At 54.3% G+C, this 17,548-nt stretch overlaps 1 protein-coding gene across 2 annotated transcripts; it reads right to left on the reverse strand.

Moving 5' to 3' along the window:
- Positions 1-128: 128 nt before the first annotated feature.
- On the reverse strand, positions 129-17,283 carry GNG12 (G protein subunit gamma 12). Of its 2 annotated transcripts, none has more exons than XM_066193012.1 (4): positions 17,191-17,283; positions 9,920-9,978; positions 1,669-1,785; positions 129-1,216 (listed from the first exon to the last, which is right to left on the reverse strand). In XM_066193012.1, the coding sequence occupies exons 3-4, from the start codon at positions 1,762-1,764 to the stop codon at positions 1,091-1,093; spliced, it is 222 nt and encodes a 73-aa protein (XP_066049109.1). In that variant the 5' UTR covers positions 1,765-1,785; positions 9,920-9,978; positions 17,191-17,283; the 3' UTR covers positions 129-1,090. The 2 variants fall into 2 exon arrangements, with proteins under 2 accessions (XP_066049109.1, XP_066049108.1); XM_066193011.1 differs by having other exon boundaries at positions 1,669-1,788.
- Positions 17,284-17,548: the final 265 nt, after the last annotated feature.

Below are 17,548 nucleotides of genomic sequence, written 5' to 3' on the forward strand. Positions count from 1 at the left end.
ATAAATCCTGCAAAGATCCTCCCAGAAATGGACAGAAGGACATTTGCAGCCAGCTGAAGTCAGGAGTATTTCTGAACCCTCCAAAATTTGCCGTTAATATATCAAGTTTATACATCTACACACACACACACAGAGAAAGTCTTTTTATTATGTGTATATATAAAATATATACTAGATGGAAAGGCCCTCCAATTAGAAATGCATAACCACAAGCTGGAGATAATTTGGCATTTTTTCCTGTTTAAAAATGGAAATATTTTTATTTTTTTTTTAATAAAAATGAGTCAGGTTCTGACTCCCTGCACAGAACCCAGCTGGGATTGGGAGTGAGGGCAGCTTTCCTCCAGCTCTGCCAGGGCACTTCCAGCCTCCCATTCTTTTTGCCCCATTTTTTTTTTTCAAGGGTGTGTTTTATACTAACAGAGTTGTTTTGTTCTGTTTTGTTTTTTCCACTCGAGAAGAAAATGCAGCAGAATCCAAGCTGGAAATTCTGCTTTTCCAACTCTTGGAAAGCAGGGAAAAGCATTTCTGATTCCCAACTCTACCCTTTAAAAGCCCTGGGAGGAGAGGCCAGCAGGAGGAAGGCTGAGGCACAGCTCCCTGGAGCTCCCCAGCAGCTGCTACAATCATTTGGCAAGGTAGTTTTTGCTAGAAAATGCACTTGAAGCCTGCCTGTGCACAAACAGGTGCTGCCAGCACAGGCACAAACCCTCCCCCCACCACCACCAACAAAAAAAAAAAACCCACAATTTTTAAAAAATGTAAACCCAGTGATTCCATCGGGTCTCTACAACAACTTTGCCTCATCTGCAAAGCTCAGGCAACTTTGGTCGTGTTGGAGTTGGCGAATGCCACCAGGACCCCCCCATGCAGAGAACCCTGGAGCCCGTTCCCTTGGCCAGGAAAAGACGGGGATTGAGTCAGGAACCTCCTAAACAGAGCCAGGGATCAGCAGGAACGCCTTGGGGAGCTCAGGGAATGGTTGTGGGCAGGGTCAGGGAGCAGCCCCGGGGTGCAGGTACCTGGGGGAGTGGTGGTGCTTGGCCCAGCTGGGCTGGCAGGGGCTGGGCAGGAGGAGCTGGCCCCTGTCCTATAACAAAATGCAGGTTTTCTTGTCCTTGAAAGGGTTCTCGGAGGCTGGGATCCCCATGAGCAGCGGGTCCTTCTTGGCGTGCTCCTCACAGTACAGCATCAGGTCTGCCGAGGCTTTGGACACCTGCAGGACACGGGGGGAGGGAAAATCGGCGGAAAATGAGGGGGTTTCTCCATGGAAATGGGATCAAAATGCTGAGGGCTGGGAGATGGGGTCGTCCTGCAGGGCTCTGTCTGCTGCTTTGATCCACGGCGGATGAAGGAAAGGATGGAGCCCCGGTGTTCTTTGGGGGTGGCTGTGACACCGGGCAAAGGCTCAGCAAACAAAGAGGGGCTCCAAAATCGTTCCAGAGGAGTTTTGGATCTCCCCTGGAGCGACAGGAAAAGGGGGAACAGCTCCCCACTGCCAGAGGCGGGATGCTGGGCCACAGGAAACGGATTAACTTGGATTTGTTGAGCTTTGAGAGGGGCAAACACCGAGCTGTGGGTGCACAAAACTCAGACACACACTCCGTTCTCTCACTGTGGGAGGGGAAAAAACAAGGCAAAGGAGGGGGCAGGAGGCTGTGGCCTCACCTTTATCCTCTCTATGGAGGCTTCTATCCTGAGCTGCTGCACGGTCCTGCGGGCCTGGGCGATGTTGTTGGTGGTGGTGGCCGTTTTGCCAGACATTTTCAGTGCAGCAGGGAAGTCCTGCTGGGAAAGACAGGGGGTTGTTTATTGCAGGAGGCAGCACAGCACCCTGAGCTGCTTTCAGGCATCCACTGCACGCTGCTGCAGAAGTGCAGCGTTTAAAAATTTTCATTGTTGTGTCCAATCAGCTAAAAAAAAAAACCAAGTCTGGAAGTGAAAGAGGCTCTCCAGAGAAAAGGTGCTGTGCAGGTTTCTGAGCCTGTGGGACAGCTTTGATCCCCCCATCTGCAGCTTCCCCTGGGATTCCAGGGATCCCAGAATGTGCTGGAAAGCCACAAATTCCCGGTGAGCTGCACCAAGGAACGGGGCAAGGTCCTGAGCCCACCAGAGAGGGAAAACAAAGAGAGAATCACGGAACGTGGAGGCTGGAAAAGGTCTCTGAGACCACTGAGCCCAACCATTCCCCAGCACTGCCCCGTGCCCCCAAGTGCCACATCCACAGGGATTTTCAATCCCTGCACACTCCTGGGCATCTGTGCCAGGCTGGAAAACCCTTTCTGGGGAGAAATAATGACCCTGGCACAGGCTGATCTCAGCTGATCCTCCACCCAGGCAGGCTGAGCCCTGAGTGTCCCAGGCCAGGTTGGATTTTGGGGTTGGATATATTCAGTTCTCTCCCAACCAAACCAGTCTGGGCTCCCAAATTACTCAGGTCTGGGGGAATCCAGAGGGTTTAACCCAGCCCTGTGTCCCAGTCTCCAGCAGGAGTGCGCGCAGCTCCAGGAGGATGAGCGTCCCCCGGAGCTGTGCGTGCACGGCTCTGCAGTGACCCCAGCCCAGGGCAGCTCCCTGACCTTTCTGAGCAGCTCCTGCAGGGTTCAGGTTTCTCTCACCCAGCCTGGTGCCAGCCCAGCAGGCAGGAACAGCATTATCCTGGTTTGGAGGGGACACGGAAAAGCTTTGGGCAGGGCAGGAAATGCCTGTCCAGGCGCAGGAGGAGGGACATTCATGTTCACTCCTCGTATTTGGTGTCACTAAAAGAAATGATTTCCTACAGTAAAGAGCAAGAGAATCTTCCTGCAGATCCACGGATGCTCCAAGCCTTGTCCCACCTGGCCTTGGGCACTTCCAGGGATCCAGGGGCAGCCACAGCTGCTCTGGGAAATCCATCCCACCCTCCCAGCCAGGAATTCCCAGTTCCCAATCTCCCATCCAGCCCTGCCCCCCGGGAAGCCATTCCCTGTGTCCTGTCCCTCCATGCCTTGTCCCCAGCCCCTCTCCAACTCTCCTGGAGCCCCTTTCAGATGAAAAATGAACTTTCCAAGCAGGAAACTCCGCCAGGCTCTGCCCATGTGCAGCTCCAAAGCCACCATCTCTGGGGTAACAAGGAGCTGTTTCACGTGGACACAAGAGCACGGATCCGCCACGAACTGAGCCCCAAATTCCCAGTCCAGCCCCTGCAGTTTTCCTTTACAACAATCAGAAAGTGCAGCGTGAAAAACCCAAGGCAAAGCAATTAATTTTCATCTGCTAATGAATGCAGCTCTGAGAGGACAGGCCAGGAGTTGCTGATTCCTGAAATTTTGGTACTTTTTTTTTTTTTTAAAGGTTAAAAAAGTTGCAAAATTAAAAGACAAACCTCTATAAGATAATAAACAAATTAAAGATTATCCTCTCATGTAACTGGGGAAAAGCTACACTCAGCCCTCCCTGCCCCAGCCCCAAACCCCGTTTGCCACAGGAGCTGTTTGATTCCCGGACCCCTTCCCACCCTACAGGGACTGAACTCCTCAGGAAACTTCTTTTCCCAGCTGCTTTTAGCTTTGTTAATAAATGAGATGTTGGGGAAAAAAACCAAACCAAACCAAACCAAACCAGGCCAAACCTGAAGATTTGAAAATTCACTTGCTGCCTTTGCCCATCTCCAAACAAACAGGAGCTTTAATAGCCCTCCCAAGATTACCAAATCTCTCCCACAGCGAGATTTACAACAACTAGGTCAGCTCCAAATAAATCTGTTTTTCCTTCCCAGTCGCTGGCAACGAACTGGGAGCTGCTGCAGCCCTGGGATTTCTCACCCTGGACTTCACCAAACTCCCCAGATTTAAAACTGGAGGTGTCAGAATCCCGCCCAGCTTGGGGGTTCAGGGTTTGGCGGGGTAGGAGGGTCTGGCAGGGGAAGAAGTTGCTCCCTGAAGGAACGAGAGGGCAAGGCTCTGATCTCTAGGAGATGATCCCCTGGTGCTCAGCAGGCAGCCCTGAGCCAAAAGGAGCCCCGAGAGGTTCCCTCATCCCAACACGTTCCCTGCAGGATCTCTCGTGTCCCAGCACTCCTTCTGTGCTCAATGCACCAAAAACGAATTTTCAACAAGTTTTTTTTCCAATCGCCACCTAGCCCAAAGCATGGCTGGTGGTCCAGGCCAGGCTGGAGCCACCTGGGGCAGTGGGAGGTGTCACTGGATGGGCTTTGAGGTGTTTTCCAGCCCAAACCACTCCAGGATCTTCTGCTGTGATCTCCAGGCAGGAGGGGGTTGCCTGTGGTGACAACCTGGGTCCCCTGGGTGTGCCAAAGCCGAGCAGGGGCTCACAGGAGCCAGGGTGGTGGTGACAGAGATCCCCAAACCCCAGAGCAGCTGCAGGCACGGCTGCAACCCTCACTTGGGGCTGACTCACCGCCTAAAACGAGACAAAGGGGTCAGATCCAGAACAGCCTCTCCTGCCATGGCAGGGACACCTCCCTCTGGCCCAGGCTGCTCCAAACCCTGTCCAGCCTGGCCTTGGAGACACTTCCAGGGATCCAGGAGCAGCCACAGCTTCTCTGGGCAACCTCAGAGCCTCCCACCCTCCCAGGAAAAAAAAAAAAAATTCCTTTCTCGTTTACCCATTGAAAACGGAGGCCTGCAGAGGAGGATTCCCAAAGACAAAATAAAAACCCCACAGGAAACTTCCAGTGCACTTTTCTCTTTCTTGAAACACCTGCAGACAGGTGGAGCTGCCCCTCTCCCACAGAAGAAAAAAAACCAAACTGTTTTTCCAGGCCTTGCCCTGTTTCTTTCCTCAGGCTTTAGGTAAGGAGGTTGCCACGCAGCAGATCCCCGATCCGCCCGGGCTGCCTGCCAAACCTCCAGCTCCAGCGGGATAATGAAACCCTGGCCCGTCTTATTTACTCTCTCAGATCCAGGACTGGTGAAGCATCTGCCCAGTGAAAGGTAATTAAATCAGCACAGCTAAAGCAGGGCTGGGGATCTGCTGGAAATCCCTGCCGGGCAAACAGCTCCCAGTTCGCTCCAGTGGGGCAAAGCCAGCTCGTGCCGGAGCAAAGGCTCAGAGGGGTCTTGGAACCGTTTCCTCGGAAATAAAGCAGGTTTTGAGGTGGGTAACTCGAAATTTGGATTGACAGAGCAAGGTTGGGCAGAACACAAACCGACAGCAGCGACGGCAGCGGCGCCCACAAGCGTGGGTTCCCCTGGTTTCGCAGCCCCTGGCTCCCCCAGAGCCACGGGAGCCCTGCTGGGGAGGAGGGAGCAGAGAGGTGGAGAGGTCTCTGCGCCAAAGGAAACTGCAGGAAAAGGACCGGGGGTGTTCCCAAAATTCCCACTGCCCCTGCTCCCCCTGGTTTGGGCGCCCTGCGCTCCACGGGAAGGGAAGGGGCACTCCCACCCCTGCTGCGGCTGCTGCTGCAGGGAAGCGAGGCTGGAGCAGCTCCAGCCGGGAAATGTTTGGAAGCTGCAGCCTGGTAAACCAGAAACAACCACTGCTGGAATCACAGAAACTTTGGAATTTGAGGTTTTAAATAATTCCACCAGGGGAATGATCCCACTTTTCTTAAAAACACAGGAACGGGGTGGGGGAAAAGAGAGAAACAAGCAGCTGGACAAGTTCAGAGCTGCTGCTCCCAGCTCATTCCCAGCCCTGAGCTCGAGTTAAAGGTTTCAGGAATTCCACCACAAGGTTTCCAAGTGACGCCATTCCCAGCCCTGCAAATTCCCTGGTGTTTGCTGGGAGAGTTTTGAGCTGGATCTGGTTTGTCACCACCACTAACACGGGCTCTGACTGCTGCCTCCCAGCCCAGCCTGCAAAACCATCCTGCTCCCTCCTCCCTGGCATCCTTCCACCACATCTTCCGCAAAAAAAAAATTCGGGATTAACACCAGCAAACCCCAAATCCCAAATCCAGCCGCCTCCTCTCAGCGACTCACGCTCCCCAGAGCTCACAGGAATAAAAAGAAGAAACAATTTTGCTCCTGAAAACGCAGGGATTTGTCGGGCAGGACGGTGATGGGAGGAGGTAGAGGAAGAGGAGATGCACGGAGTGACACCAAGCTGAGGTAAATCCTGCTGGAGAAGAGGGAAAAAGAGCCCCAGTGGCCCTTGGAGGGGTGGCACAAGCAGGGGGTGATGCCAGAGCCTGGGCTGACCCCCACGGGGTGAGTTTTCCGTGGATTTTGGGGGCGCTCTGCACGTGCTGCTTTCCCAGGAGCTCTGCGGGAGAGCGAGGCCTGGCGGCTGGTTGGGACTTGAATGCCGGAGCTTGGTTTTCCTACAGGGCACCCTTGGGAGCTCAGGAGCAGGTTTGTCATGACTTGCAGAACCTGAAAATGCTCCCAGTCCAAGCCAGGAGGCCACAGCCGGCAAGAAAGGCGGGGGCAGGAATAAACGACTCCGCCGTGAGGGCGCACGGGAGCACAGCCGGCTGCAGCAACAGATAACAGCACCCCACAAAGTCCCTGGAATTGTGACATTCCCTCGCGTTGATTTTTGGGGGGTTTTTAGGCCTCCCATGGAAGGATCCGTGGGAGGGATCTCGGTGTGCCGGGCTCTCAGGAGCTGCAGAGGATTTGGAGGCCCGGGGAGAGCAGATGTGTCCCCCCAGATGTGAGCACAGCAGCAGGCGGCACAGGGTGACGCCCAGGACGGGGGGCAGAGGCACGGAGCCCCTGACAGCAGCAGCAGCAGCAGCAGGCGGGAGAAAGGAGCGGCCAAGGGATGTGTCTGCCCGCCCCAAACCGCCACGGCCCTCGGCGCTGCTGCTGCTGCTGCTTCTCCCCCAGCACTGACACGGAGCGAAGGAGCCGCCTTGCCCCGGCAGGCCAAAACATTGCGGAAAGGACACGGGGAAGCCTGGGCGCTCCTTCGGAGTGGGAAAAGGAACGGAAGGAGCAGCCTTGAGCCGTCCCCACCTGCAAAGCAAACGGCGCCCGGCCGTCCCCGCCGCTCGGGCGGCACCGCTCGTGCTCCGGCCGCTCGTCCTGCGGGGGGGCCGGAGAGACCGGCCCGGCCCGGCCCGACCGGGACACGCGGCCCGACCGGGACACGCGGCCCGACCGGGACACGCGGCCCGACCCGCCCGGCCCGACCGGGACACGCGGCCCGACCGGGACACGCGGCCCGACCGGGACACGCGGCCCGACCCGCCCGGCCCGACCGGGACACGCGGCCCGACCGGGACACGCGGCCCGACCGGGACACGCGGCCCGACCCGCCCGGCGCTCCGCCGGCGCCGCGCTGACACCCAGCGGGAAACACCCGGGCCGCAAGGTTTGCCTTCCGCTGGGCTGCCAGACAGCATGGGGAAAGGAACCGGGAAAAGCCCGGGCGCCTGCCCTCAGCCAGAGAAATGGGCTAAGGGAAGGGGAGGAAAGGAAAGGAGAAAGGAAGGGAGAAAGGAAGAAAGGAAGGGAGAAAGGAAGGGAGAAAGGAAGAAGGAAAGGAAGAAGGAAAGGAAGAAGGAAAGGAAAGGAAGAAGGAAAGGAAAGGAAGAAGGAAAGGAAAGGAAAGGAAGAAAGGAAAGGAAAGGAAAGGAAAGGAAAGGAAAGGAAAGGAAAGGAAAGGAAAGGAAAGGAAAGGAAAGGAAAGGAAAGGAAAGGAAAGGAAAGGAAAGGAAAGGAAAGGAAAGGAAAGGAAAGGAAAGGAAAGGAAAGGAAAGGAAAGGAAAGGAAAGGAAAGGAAAGGAAAGGAAAGGAAAGGAAAGGAAAGGAAAGGAAAGGAAAGGAAAGGAAAGGAAAGGAAAGGAGGGATTGGAGATGCTTTTATGGAGCTTATTTCTTCCCTTTTTATGGAGTTTTCGTTTCATCCCTAGAAGGGTCCAAGGGCAGGCTGGAGCAGCCCGGGACAGTGGGGGGTGTCCCTGCCCATGGCAGGGCTGGCACTGGATGGGATTTAAGGTCCCTCCCAACCCCAACCGCTCTGGAATTGCCGATCCAACGAGCAGAGAGACAAGCGGTGCAATATTCCAGAGATTCCCAGGAGCACCCCGAGCCCCTCCTGCAGTTTGCAGGCTGAACACAGCGTCCACAGTGCAAACTTCCCAGGAAAAATGGGATCATCCCTGACCTCCCTGCTCCCAGCACGGGAACCCGTGGCCAGGAGAAGGATTTTTCCACACCCGCCCCAAACCAAGCTGTGAGTAGCAGCTCCCTGGTGCCTGGCAGGTGAGAAGGGCTGGATTTTTGAACAGGAATGGATTTTAAACAAGACTGGATTTTTAACAAGACTGGATTTTAAACAGGACTGGATTTTTAGCAGGACTGGATTTTAAACAAGACTGGATTTTAAACAAGACTGGATTTTTAAACAAGACTGGATTTTTAAACCAGGTCTCAGGTGAGATTTACAGTCGTGGCACAAATCTTTTATATGCCACAGAAAAAGTTTGGGTTTGGTGAAAAGAAAGCAAGATCCTCCCCAAACAAGACCCTCCCCCAGGGATCACCCTCTGGAAAAGGAAAGCTGGAACACTTTCAGCAGCAGGACTCGCAGTGGTTTTGGGGAGAATGGGGATGCTCTGGGATGCACCACAGCTGAAGGGATTGGGGGAGCTCAGGCAGCTCAGATTTCAAACCCAATTTTCCAGCAGAAAAGGCCCAACTCTGCTCCAATCCCCCTCCTGGAGGAGGTGCAGCAGCCAGGGCTGGATGAGAAATGGGAATTCTGGCCATGCAGGTACACCTGGTTTGCACAGGGCACCTGTCAGTGCAAGCAGACCAAAAAAAAAACCCCTAAAAGCACAGAACATCCATTTGTGATGTTTCCTCCTTCAGGGAATTTACACTTGAGAGTAGTGAGAGATCCTACACTAGAGATCTTTTCTTTAACTTATAAATAATGCTGCCAGTGTCTTAATTGGGGATTAAAACCCTTAATGACGTGAAATGAAAGGAAACAGACGGCTCCTACGAGATCTTCAGCAGGACTCGGTGTTCTGGGTGTTTAATTAAGGCTGTGCTCCTTCATAAGTTATTCCAGCACCATCCTGCTGATCAAACCTGGCCTGCAGCTCCCTTTGATTTTCAAAGTCTGCCTCCACTGTGGGGTTCTGTCAGACCCAATACTGGGAGCGGGAAAACCTGCTTTTGTTTCTCCTCTGCGTTCTTCTTCCGACTTCGCTTTTTTGTATCTTCGGCACGCAGGAAAAGCGGCTTTGAGATCAAGGTTGCTTTGAAAAACATCTGAGCAGGGCGATTTTAAAGGCATTCAGCCTGAAGTCGCTGGAAAAGGCAACGAACTGCAGGGCAGCTTCTCCCCAGAAGGTCCCTGTTCCACCCCACGGGGAAAGAGGAGGAGAAAAAAAAACCAAACTACAAAGAGACATTTGCAAAGAGGCTTTCGGCGGGATGAAAATCAGGCTGTGAAGCAGGAGAGGGCTGTGCAGAAAGCTCCAGCCTGGCAGTCACGGGATGCAGCCCGGCCCCAGGTTATGTGACCTTCGGCAGATTCTTTGTCTGCCACAGATAAAGCCGAGCAGAGATGCTCTGGGGAGAGCTCAGCTCCAAGAGCTGGGAAGGTGGGAAGGGTTTCACCACCTCCTTGGCTGCAGGAATTCATCAAAGTGCCTGGTTTTTTCTTAAGGATGGGAGGGGAGAACACAGAATGATTTGCATTTTTTGATGGTCAAACAAAATACATGTAAGCACAGCAAAACGATGAAGATTTGCAGGCTGGTCCTTCCTAATCAGGGGAAGAAACAAGGAAAAGCTTAATTTCTGTGAGAAAAGCAGGTTTTTTCTGCCCTCCTAAATTCAACCCCAAAGCAGTCAGGCAGTTAAAAGAATGAGGTGAAAAGTGTCAGCAATCCTGCCAAGGACTTTATATTTGCTCTGCTCCAGAATAAAATTAAACCGCCAGGGTTTGGGACCTGTCGTGCTGCTTTGTATTTTGCACGGAAGAGAAGAACCAGAGTGGACTGGAAACTCACCTACATAGGCAGACTTGCTCCCTTGTCCAGCTTGCCTTGATTTTATCGGTGTAATGATCCTGAAACAAAAATAAAATAAAAATTAGAAGGATTTCAAAGGGCAAGAATGCCAAAGCTGGAGGGGGTTGGGGGGGGGGGTTGGCACTTGTGGTTTGATGCAAATCACAAAAACAATATTTTGAGATTGAGAAAATCCACCCCAAGCTTGGAGCAGCCTGGGATAGTGGAAGGTGTCCCTGCCCATGGCAGGGAGTGGGATTGGATGGGATTTAAGGTCCCTCCCAACCCAGACCACTCCAGGATGACTTTGCCCCTGAAGACTGGGAGCTGTCAGCCTCCAGTGACGTGTCCTCACAGCTGGCTTTAAATCACTGCCTGAACAAATCTGAGAGCTCACATTCCCCATGGAGGCCCTACCCAGCCAGAAAGAAACCTGGAATTGGATCAGTCCTCCCATCCTGGAGTTTCTTTAGGCCCTGGAAGGGCTCGGAGCTCTCCCTGGAGCCTCCTCCTGTCCAGGTGAGCACCCCCAGCTCCGTGAGGCTGATGCAAACCATCGGGTGATGGGAATTCTGTGAGAGCTGGAGCAGGGAGCGTGTTGACGAGTAAAATCCCCTTTCCTTTCATTCTGCTGCCGGGAGCCCAAGGGCTGCACAACCACTGCACTTCACACACAGGTGTGCAAACAGAGCTGCCAGGTTCTGACAGGTCACGATCCAACCGGCAGTTCCCGTGTCACCCTTCCCTGGAATTCCCAGCGCAGGTTCCCAGGCCTGCAGACTGCCCCAGTGTGGGACTGGGATCAGAGGCGCTGGGCTTTTCCTGAGCTGGCACAGCCAGGGCACGGCCGGATCCGGGATTGCCACTGACACCCTCTGGAATGAATCCAAGCTCCAGGATTGCCAAGGGCTGCTGGAGCTCTGGCAGCCAGCCCTGGAGCTGCTGCACGTCCATGGGCCTGGAGAAGCCACAGCCACCCCCTGCTGGAACCCGGGGCACTGGGAATTCCAGACTCTCTGTGCTGACAGGCTCTGACCCCCAAGCAAACTCTGCATTGACCTGAGGCCGTGGAAAAGGCTCCCAAAACTGAGTGACAGCTCTGGGATTGTGGGTGCGGGGTTTGGATAGAAGGGTGTGATAGCACAGGGGGGAAAACATAGAGTTTAAGGGTTTAGAATAGAGTAATATATATACAAAGCAAGGTGGAGGTTTTAGGGCAGAGGCTGTCTTTCTTTTTCACCTTCTCCTCCATGGGTCTGGGTGGTGTTTTGTAACTGGGTAGAAAAATCCGCATTGTGGGCCGGGGTGGTTGGCTATTGGGTTAAAAGTCAAAATAATTTAGGTGTCCTTTCTTAATTGGACAGTTTATCCTTAAAAGGCCTTGCAGAGAGAGAGACAGGGCTCCATTTTTAGTTTGTTAGCCTGAAGTGCTGGAGAACTCATGGCCTGTGAGACTGTAACATAGATAAGGATTAATAAACATCTCAGTCCAAACAAGAAAAACCGTCTGGAGCGTTTAATCCCAAGTCAAGCGAAAAGAAGATAAAACGTGACAATCCCCTTCCCTCCTTCCCAGGGAACAAGGAGGGGGAAAACCCACCTGAAATTCCCAAGGGGTGGTCCTGAGCAAGGCAGAGGAGGCAGCACTTGCATTATTCCCGTTACAATCACACCCCGCTTCCCGTGCTGGAAACGGGATCACGCTCTTACTAAATGCTGCTCAAATCATTGTGTGGAGGAGGGAAAGAAACTGTGTTAAGGACAGTCTGCCTTGCCACAGTCCTTGTCCCTGTGCCAGGCTCGTCCTGTCCACATCCAGCAAGGAAAGCAAAATAAATAAACGTGACACGTAACCTCCTCCACCACGGACGAAATCAAAGTTTGAATGGAAAAACTGCAGCTCTGCTTATCTGTGCAACGTCCCAACCTGCTCACAGCCCCTGGAAACCGCCAGGGAAAAACAAGAGAAGCTTTAAAACCGACTTGTGGACCCTGAGGAGGATGAACACACAGTCAAAACAAGCACAGGGAATGGTTTGGGCTGGGAGAGACCTTCAGGGATCAGCCGGTCCAAGCCCATCTTTAACACACCTGAGAAGAGCCAGAGCCAGGCTGATATTCCTGCCTAATCCAAGCTCCTATCAAACCAGCCACAAAACCCCACAAAGCCGGCATTGCTGGCATAGTTTGAGGCTGGTGTAATGCACCCCCTGCAAAAGGCTCCACTCAGAGGCCAGGCCGCGCTCGGGAAGGAATAAATCAGGGAAGGGCACGTGGGCTGAGGAAATTCCACAGCTGGACGGGTCCCAGTCCCTCTGGCCAAGGCTGGCAGCACCAGCCAGCTCCTCCTGCACTGCAGGGCTTCCAGTTCCAGCTGGAGCATCCCTGCTTTGCAGGAGGAATCCCTCCCAAGTTTTACAGCAGCACAAAACCAGATTCGGCCGGGCCAAGGATGGTGCCTCTCCCCTAAAAGCCAGGGACGCTTTCTGCTGATGCCAGGTCCAAGCTTAGACCAACAAACCCTTTGGGAGGGGGCTTGAGGCTACAAACGGAGCTGAAAACGTCATTTGGGATCTGCTCAAAATTATTCACAGCAACCACAGAACCACAGACTGGTTTGGCTTGGGAGGGAGCTCAAAGTTCAGCTCATCACAACTCCCCTGCCATGGGCAGGGACACCTTCCACCATCCCAGGCTGCTCCAGCCTGGCTTTGGACACTTCCAGGGATCCAGGGGCAGCCGCAGCTGCTCTGGGAATTCTTGTGCCAGGGCTTGCCCACCCTCACAGGGAGGAATTTATCCCCAATATCCCGTTCAAACCTGCTCTCTTTTTCCCTTTCTGTGACCACCACCAGCCCCTGGTGCTTCCCTGGTTCAGGCACCAAGGGCTGGGTCCCAGGGCATCCCTTGGCCTTCTCTTGGGAACTGGGAAGGAGAGTTTTCTCTCCTTAGCTTAAAACCCCAGAAAACCTTCTGGTTATGTGCTCTGGGGGAGGCTGGGCACAAGGAAAACCCTCATTTAGATGGGAAAACCAGACAAAACCTCCCCCGTGTGCCCCACAGGGAAAGGTTCCGGAGAGCGAAGGGTGATGGTGCAGAGCAGCTGAGCACAGCCTGGGAACGCAGGCTGGGAGTTCAGCAGGCTGCTCCCTTCCCAGCAGGACTGAGACGGGCTTTTCCACCTCCAAACATCCCAGAGAGCCACGCCGGAGGAGAGCAGCCCATGCAGAGAGCCAGGGCTGCGAGCTGGTGACAGGTCAGAGCAGGGCAGGGAGGCTTGGGATCACACATCCCAAAGGAAAATGTGCCAAAAAATCACCTGTCCCCGCACGGCAGGTCTGGAGAGACACGGGAGGAGGGATAAAGGGGGTAAACAAAGAGGGGAGCAAGGCTGGATGCTGCCTGAGCTGAGCGGGATGTTTAGACAAGGAGCAGATCCCAGCGGCCACGTCCTGCCGGCCTCAGCTGCTGCAGGACAAATAATCCTCCCAACACACTCCTTTCCCTTTCCCTCCTCCCTCTGGAACTGCAGCACATGCCAAGACGCTGATACGGACACAGGAAGCTCAATATAAACACATTGCCTGCTTTACCAAATATTCAAAGGGACACGACTAAAAATACTCAGCTGCTGGTGTGCGGGAACATCCCAAAGCTGTGATCCATCCCAGGGAGCTGGGATTTGGGGCACACTGAGCCCCAGGCCTCAGCCTTCAGAGAATCTCAAATGGTTTGAGTTGGAAGGGACCTTAAAAATGATCGTGGTCTGCTCCTCTGCCACGGCAGGGACACCTCCCATTGTCCCAGGCTGCTCCAACCCCATCCAGCCTGGCCTTGGACACTTCCAGGGATCCAGGGGCAGCCACAGCAAATCTGGGAATTCCATCCCACCCTCCCAGCCAGGAATTCCTTCCCAATCTCCCATCCAGCCCTGCCCTCTGGCAGTGGGATCCATTCCCTGTGTCCCGTCCCTCCATCCCTTGTCCAAAGCCTGTCTCCATCTTTCCTGCAGCTCCTTCACATCCTGCAAGGCCACAGCGAGGTCACCCCAAGGATTCTCCTCTCCACGTGAACATTCCCAGCTCTCCCAGCCTTCCCTCTTGATCATCCTGGAGCCTCCTCTGGATTCCCTGCAACAGCTCCAGGTCCCTCCTCTCCCGGTGGTCCCAGGGCTGGAGGCAGCTCTGCAGGGGTGTCACCAGAAGATCCAGGAGTGGATCCTCTCCTCCCCAGGGACACCTGGCTGGAAGGGGTTCCGCAGCTCCGCAGTAAGGAATGCCACATGCCCTGGGAATGCTGAGCCACGCGTCTCTCCAGGGGATGGACGTACCCCCGCTGCTCCCCCCCCACCTTCCTGCTTCTCCCTAAAATCCCGTGGAGAGTCCCACCACAACCCAGTCACCCTGAGGGTTTCTCTCACAGCCTCTGCTCTTTCTCACCAACCCTTGCAAAATACAGAATGGGAGCTTTTTCCCCTTGTGTCATCGGCGTTGTCTCACCCTTCCAAATCCCCCTCCCAGGTTATTCCTGAGAGCAGAGATGATGTGGGCCCACGAGCTCCCAACACTGAGCGCAGGGCGAACACCGGGGTTAGGAAAAACCAGCTGTGTAACATTGCAAAACTCACCAAAGAGCTGCACAATTCCAGCAGGGCAGGAATCCCAAGAGCCACCAAACATCTGCAGCTCCCATTTCCCAAGAAAAAGCGACTCCGTGACGACTTTCAAGAACTGGGGCTGTTCCACCCCAGCTAATGGAGCTTCACTCCAATTCCTGCCCCTGCAGGGATATTTCTGTGCCAGGACACAGGATCCAGCAGCCTCCCCCCATTCCCATGGTTTGTGTAAGCACAGATGGAGTTGCAGCAACTCAATCCTCCCTGGAATAAGGCTCCGTGGCCGGGCCAAGGCTCTGCTGGTGTTTCCCTTGATAACCATAAACCTTTGGAAATGATTCCCTCCACCCCCTCATCAGGGCAGTGATCTCTGCTCTGGCAAAGGGGACAAAGGGAAAGGGTGGAGGATTTATGGATTTCTGAAGCAAGACGGGTCAGAGAGGGATACGCTGGGGTTTGGGAAGCTGTGTCCAGGGAAGGAGCACGTTCCCACCCCACAGAGCTGATGAGTTCAGCATCTTCCTCTCAGCGTTCCAGCAACTCTTGCAGGGATGGTGGAGCCACAGAAAAAGGAGGGAGAGGGACTTTTTGGACAGGCAGGGAGAGACAGGACACAGGGAATGGCTTCCCAGTGCCAGAGGGCAGGGCTGGATGGGAGACTGGGCAGGAGCTGTTCCCTGGGAGGGTAACAGGCTCCCAGAGCAGCTGTGTGCCCAAGGCCAGGCTGGACACTGGGCTTGGAGCAGCCTGGGACACTGGAAGTGTCCCTGCCCATGGCAGGGGTGGCACTGGGTGGGATTTAATGCCCCTTCCAACCCCAGCCATTTGGGATTCCACAATTCTACTGTGTCACCCCAGGCCCCGCTACAGAGAACTCGACATGGATCTGGCTCAAATATTCCGAGTCCTTTTAGCAACAGAACCTAAAAACTTAATGGCTTTCGGCACTTAAAAAGTTATCACATTGCCCAAGAAACATTATATTTGAAATAAAAAAAATACCTGAAACCTACAGCACAACTCAATAATTTGATTTGACACCAGCAAGGCGTGAGAGGTCAGTTGTTCCGCTGCCTGGGAGCCCAGGAAACTCCTCCAGGATAACAGGAGAAGTTTATATTTCAAGGAAAAAATCCTCCATCAGCTGGGTGATTATGGAATGAGCTCACCCTCAGCGTCAGAGCCCATGGATTGTTCCTCTCTGGAATTGATTGCTCCTAATTGATTAGAGATATCCCAAACGCTGTGGTGCATCCCACGCCGGGATCAAACACGGGATTGAGGAGTCATTAACTCCACACTAATCCCTCAATCTCGTTTAGTGGCACCGAGCGGCACAAAATCCTGCCAAAATACAGTTTACTCCCAGAACTGTATCTCCAAAGCAGTTTAGACCCCAGACAAACACACGCAAGTAACGCGGCCCCTCATCCTGTGGGTTCTCAGCCAGTTAAAGCACCGGGAAATCGCCCGGCAAATTGCTGGGAATTCCACTTGATGTGCCACGCTAATCGAATCACAGAATCACGGAATATCCTGGGCTGGGAGGGACCCACAGGGATCACGGAGTCCAGCTGCTGGCCCTGCACAGGACAATCCCAAAATCTCACCCTGCACAGGACAATCCCAAAATCTCACCCTGAGCTCCGGGACCATCCCCTGGGGATCTGTTCAGTGCTCACCACACTACAGGGAGAACCTTTCCCAACGTCCAACCTAAACCCCTGCTGACACAGCTCCTTCCTAAAAACACCAGCCTAAAATCACAATATACACCCAAACCCCTCTTTCCCTCCCTCCCAAAAAAAGAATTTAAGCTTTCAATACAGAATTGCAATTAAAGGAACTAAAAAATTCCGGGAATTGGATCCGTGTGGGTCCCTTCCAACTCGGGATGTTCTGCAATTCCACGATTCCAAGCAAACTTTATTACTGCAACAGGGCGTGTAAGCTCGGTATCAACACGAAACCTCCTGGAATAATGACGCTTCCCACTAATTAACCTCCTTCCCACACTCATCCCACAACTCCCCGCACGTGGGAAACTTCCTCCGTCAAGCAGAGCTCCGCGATTCCAAGGAAAACCCCACGGCCCGACGGCTGGGAAAGACTAAAAATCGGTAAAAATTTAAAGGATTTAGCTGAAAGCTGGGGCGGCCCCCGGGTAGCTGGAGCCGGCAGCTCCGGGTATCCATCGGAGCCGTGGGGAAGGTCTGGAGGGAAGGGGGTGGGAAGGAGGCAGGAAGGAGAAGGAAAGGAAGAAAAAAAAATCGCCTATTTTAGAATTATTTTTGCCTAATTAACCAAGAGTATTTTTTTTTTACATAATTAAGCAGATTTTTGCCTCGTCCCCGCGCCACACGCCACTTGTTGAACCACACCGCAGCCGCGCGCTGCCTCCCGTCGGGAATTCTCCTCAGCACAACAAAAAAATCGGGGGAAAAAAAAAAAAAAAAACATTAAAAAGGAAAAAACCCTCCAAAAGTACCCAAGCACCGCTCGGGCCCGGCCCGCCCCGCCAGGCCCGGCAGCCAAAGGGGCCGGGCCGGCGCTTGCCGCGGCTCCCGCCGCGCCGGGCGGGCTGTGGCGGGCGGCAGAGCTCGTTATTCCCGGCGGGAACCCCCCTGGCCCGCGATCCCGCGATCCCGGTACTCACCGAGCGCCGCTCCCGGTGTCTCCACGGGCGACCGGAGCGGGAGCGGAGGCCACGCCCACCGAGCCGAGCCACGCCCCGTTTATCTTCGGCCACGCCCACCCCATTCGGGGCGGGGCCCAAGGGTGGGCGTGATCACGGAGGTGGGCGTGACCGTGGGGAGGGTGGGCGTGGCCACGCGGGCATCCCAAATCCGTGCGGGATTCCGCAGCCGAGTCCGGTTTGTCCCGTTCGGAAGTGTGGATTCAGGCGTGCCCCGCGTGTTCGGGAAGGGGTTGAGTGAGAAAAGCGTGCGCCCGAGGGACGGGAGCACACGCGGTGATTCAGGGGGGTGATGGTGGTAGAGAATCGGGCGGGATGG

This window comes from Chamaea fasciata, unplaced genomic scaffold (genome assembly GCF_029207755.1).
Source record: "Chamaea fasciata isolate MVZ Bird 193981 ecotype frontalis unplaced genomic scaffold, bChaFas1.0.hap1 SCAF_10, whole genome shotgun sequence".
In the NCBI taxonomy this organism is placed as follows: domain Eukaryota; kingdom Metazoa; phylum Chordata; class Aves; order Passeriformes; family Sylviidae; genus Chamaea; species Chamaea fasciata.

Coding starts and splice junctions, on each gene's coding strand:
- GNG12 (XM_066193012.1), bottom strand. CDS start 1,764: ATGTCTGGCAAAACGGCCACCACCACCAACAACATCGCCCAGGCCCGC. Junction 1,217..1,668: donor CCTCCATAGAGAGGATAAAG/GTGAGGCCACAG, acceptor CGTGTCCTGCAG/GTGTCCAAAGCCTCGGCAGA.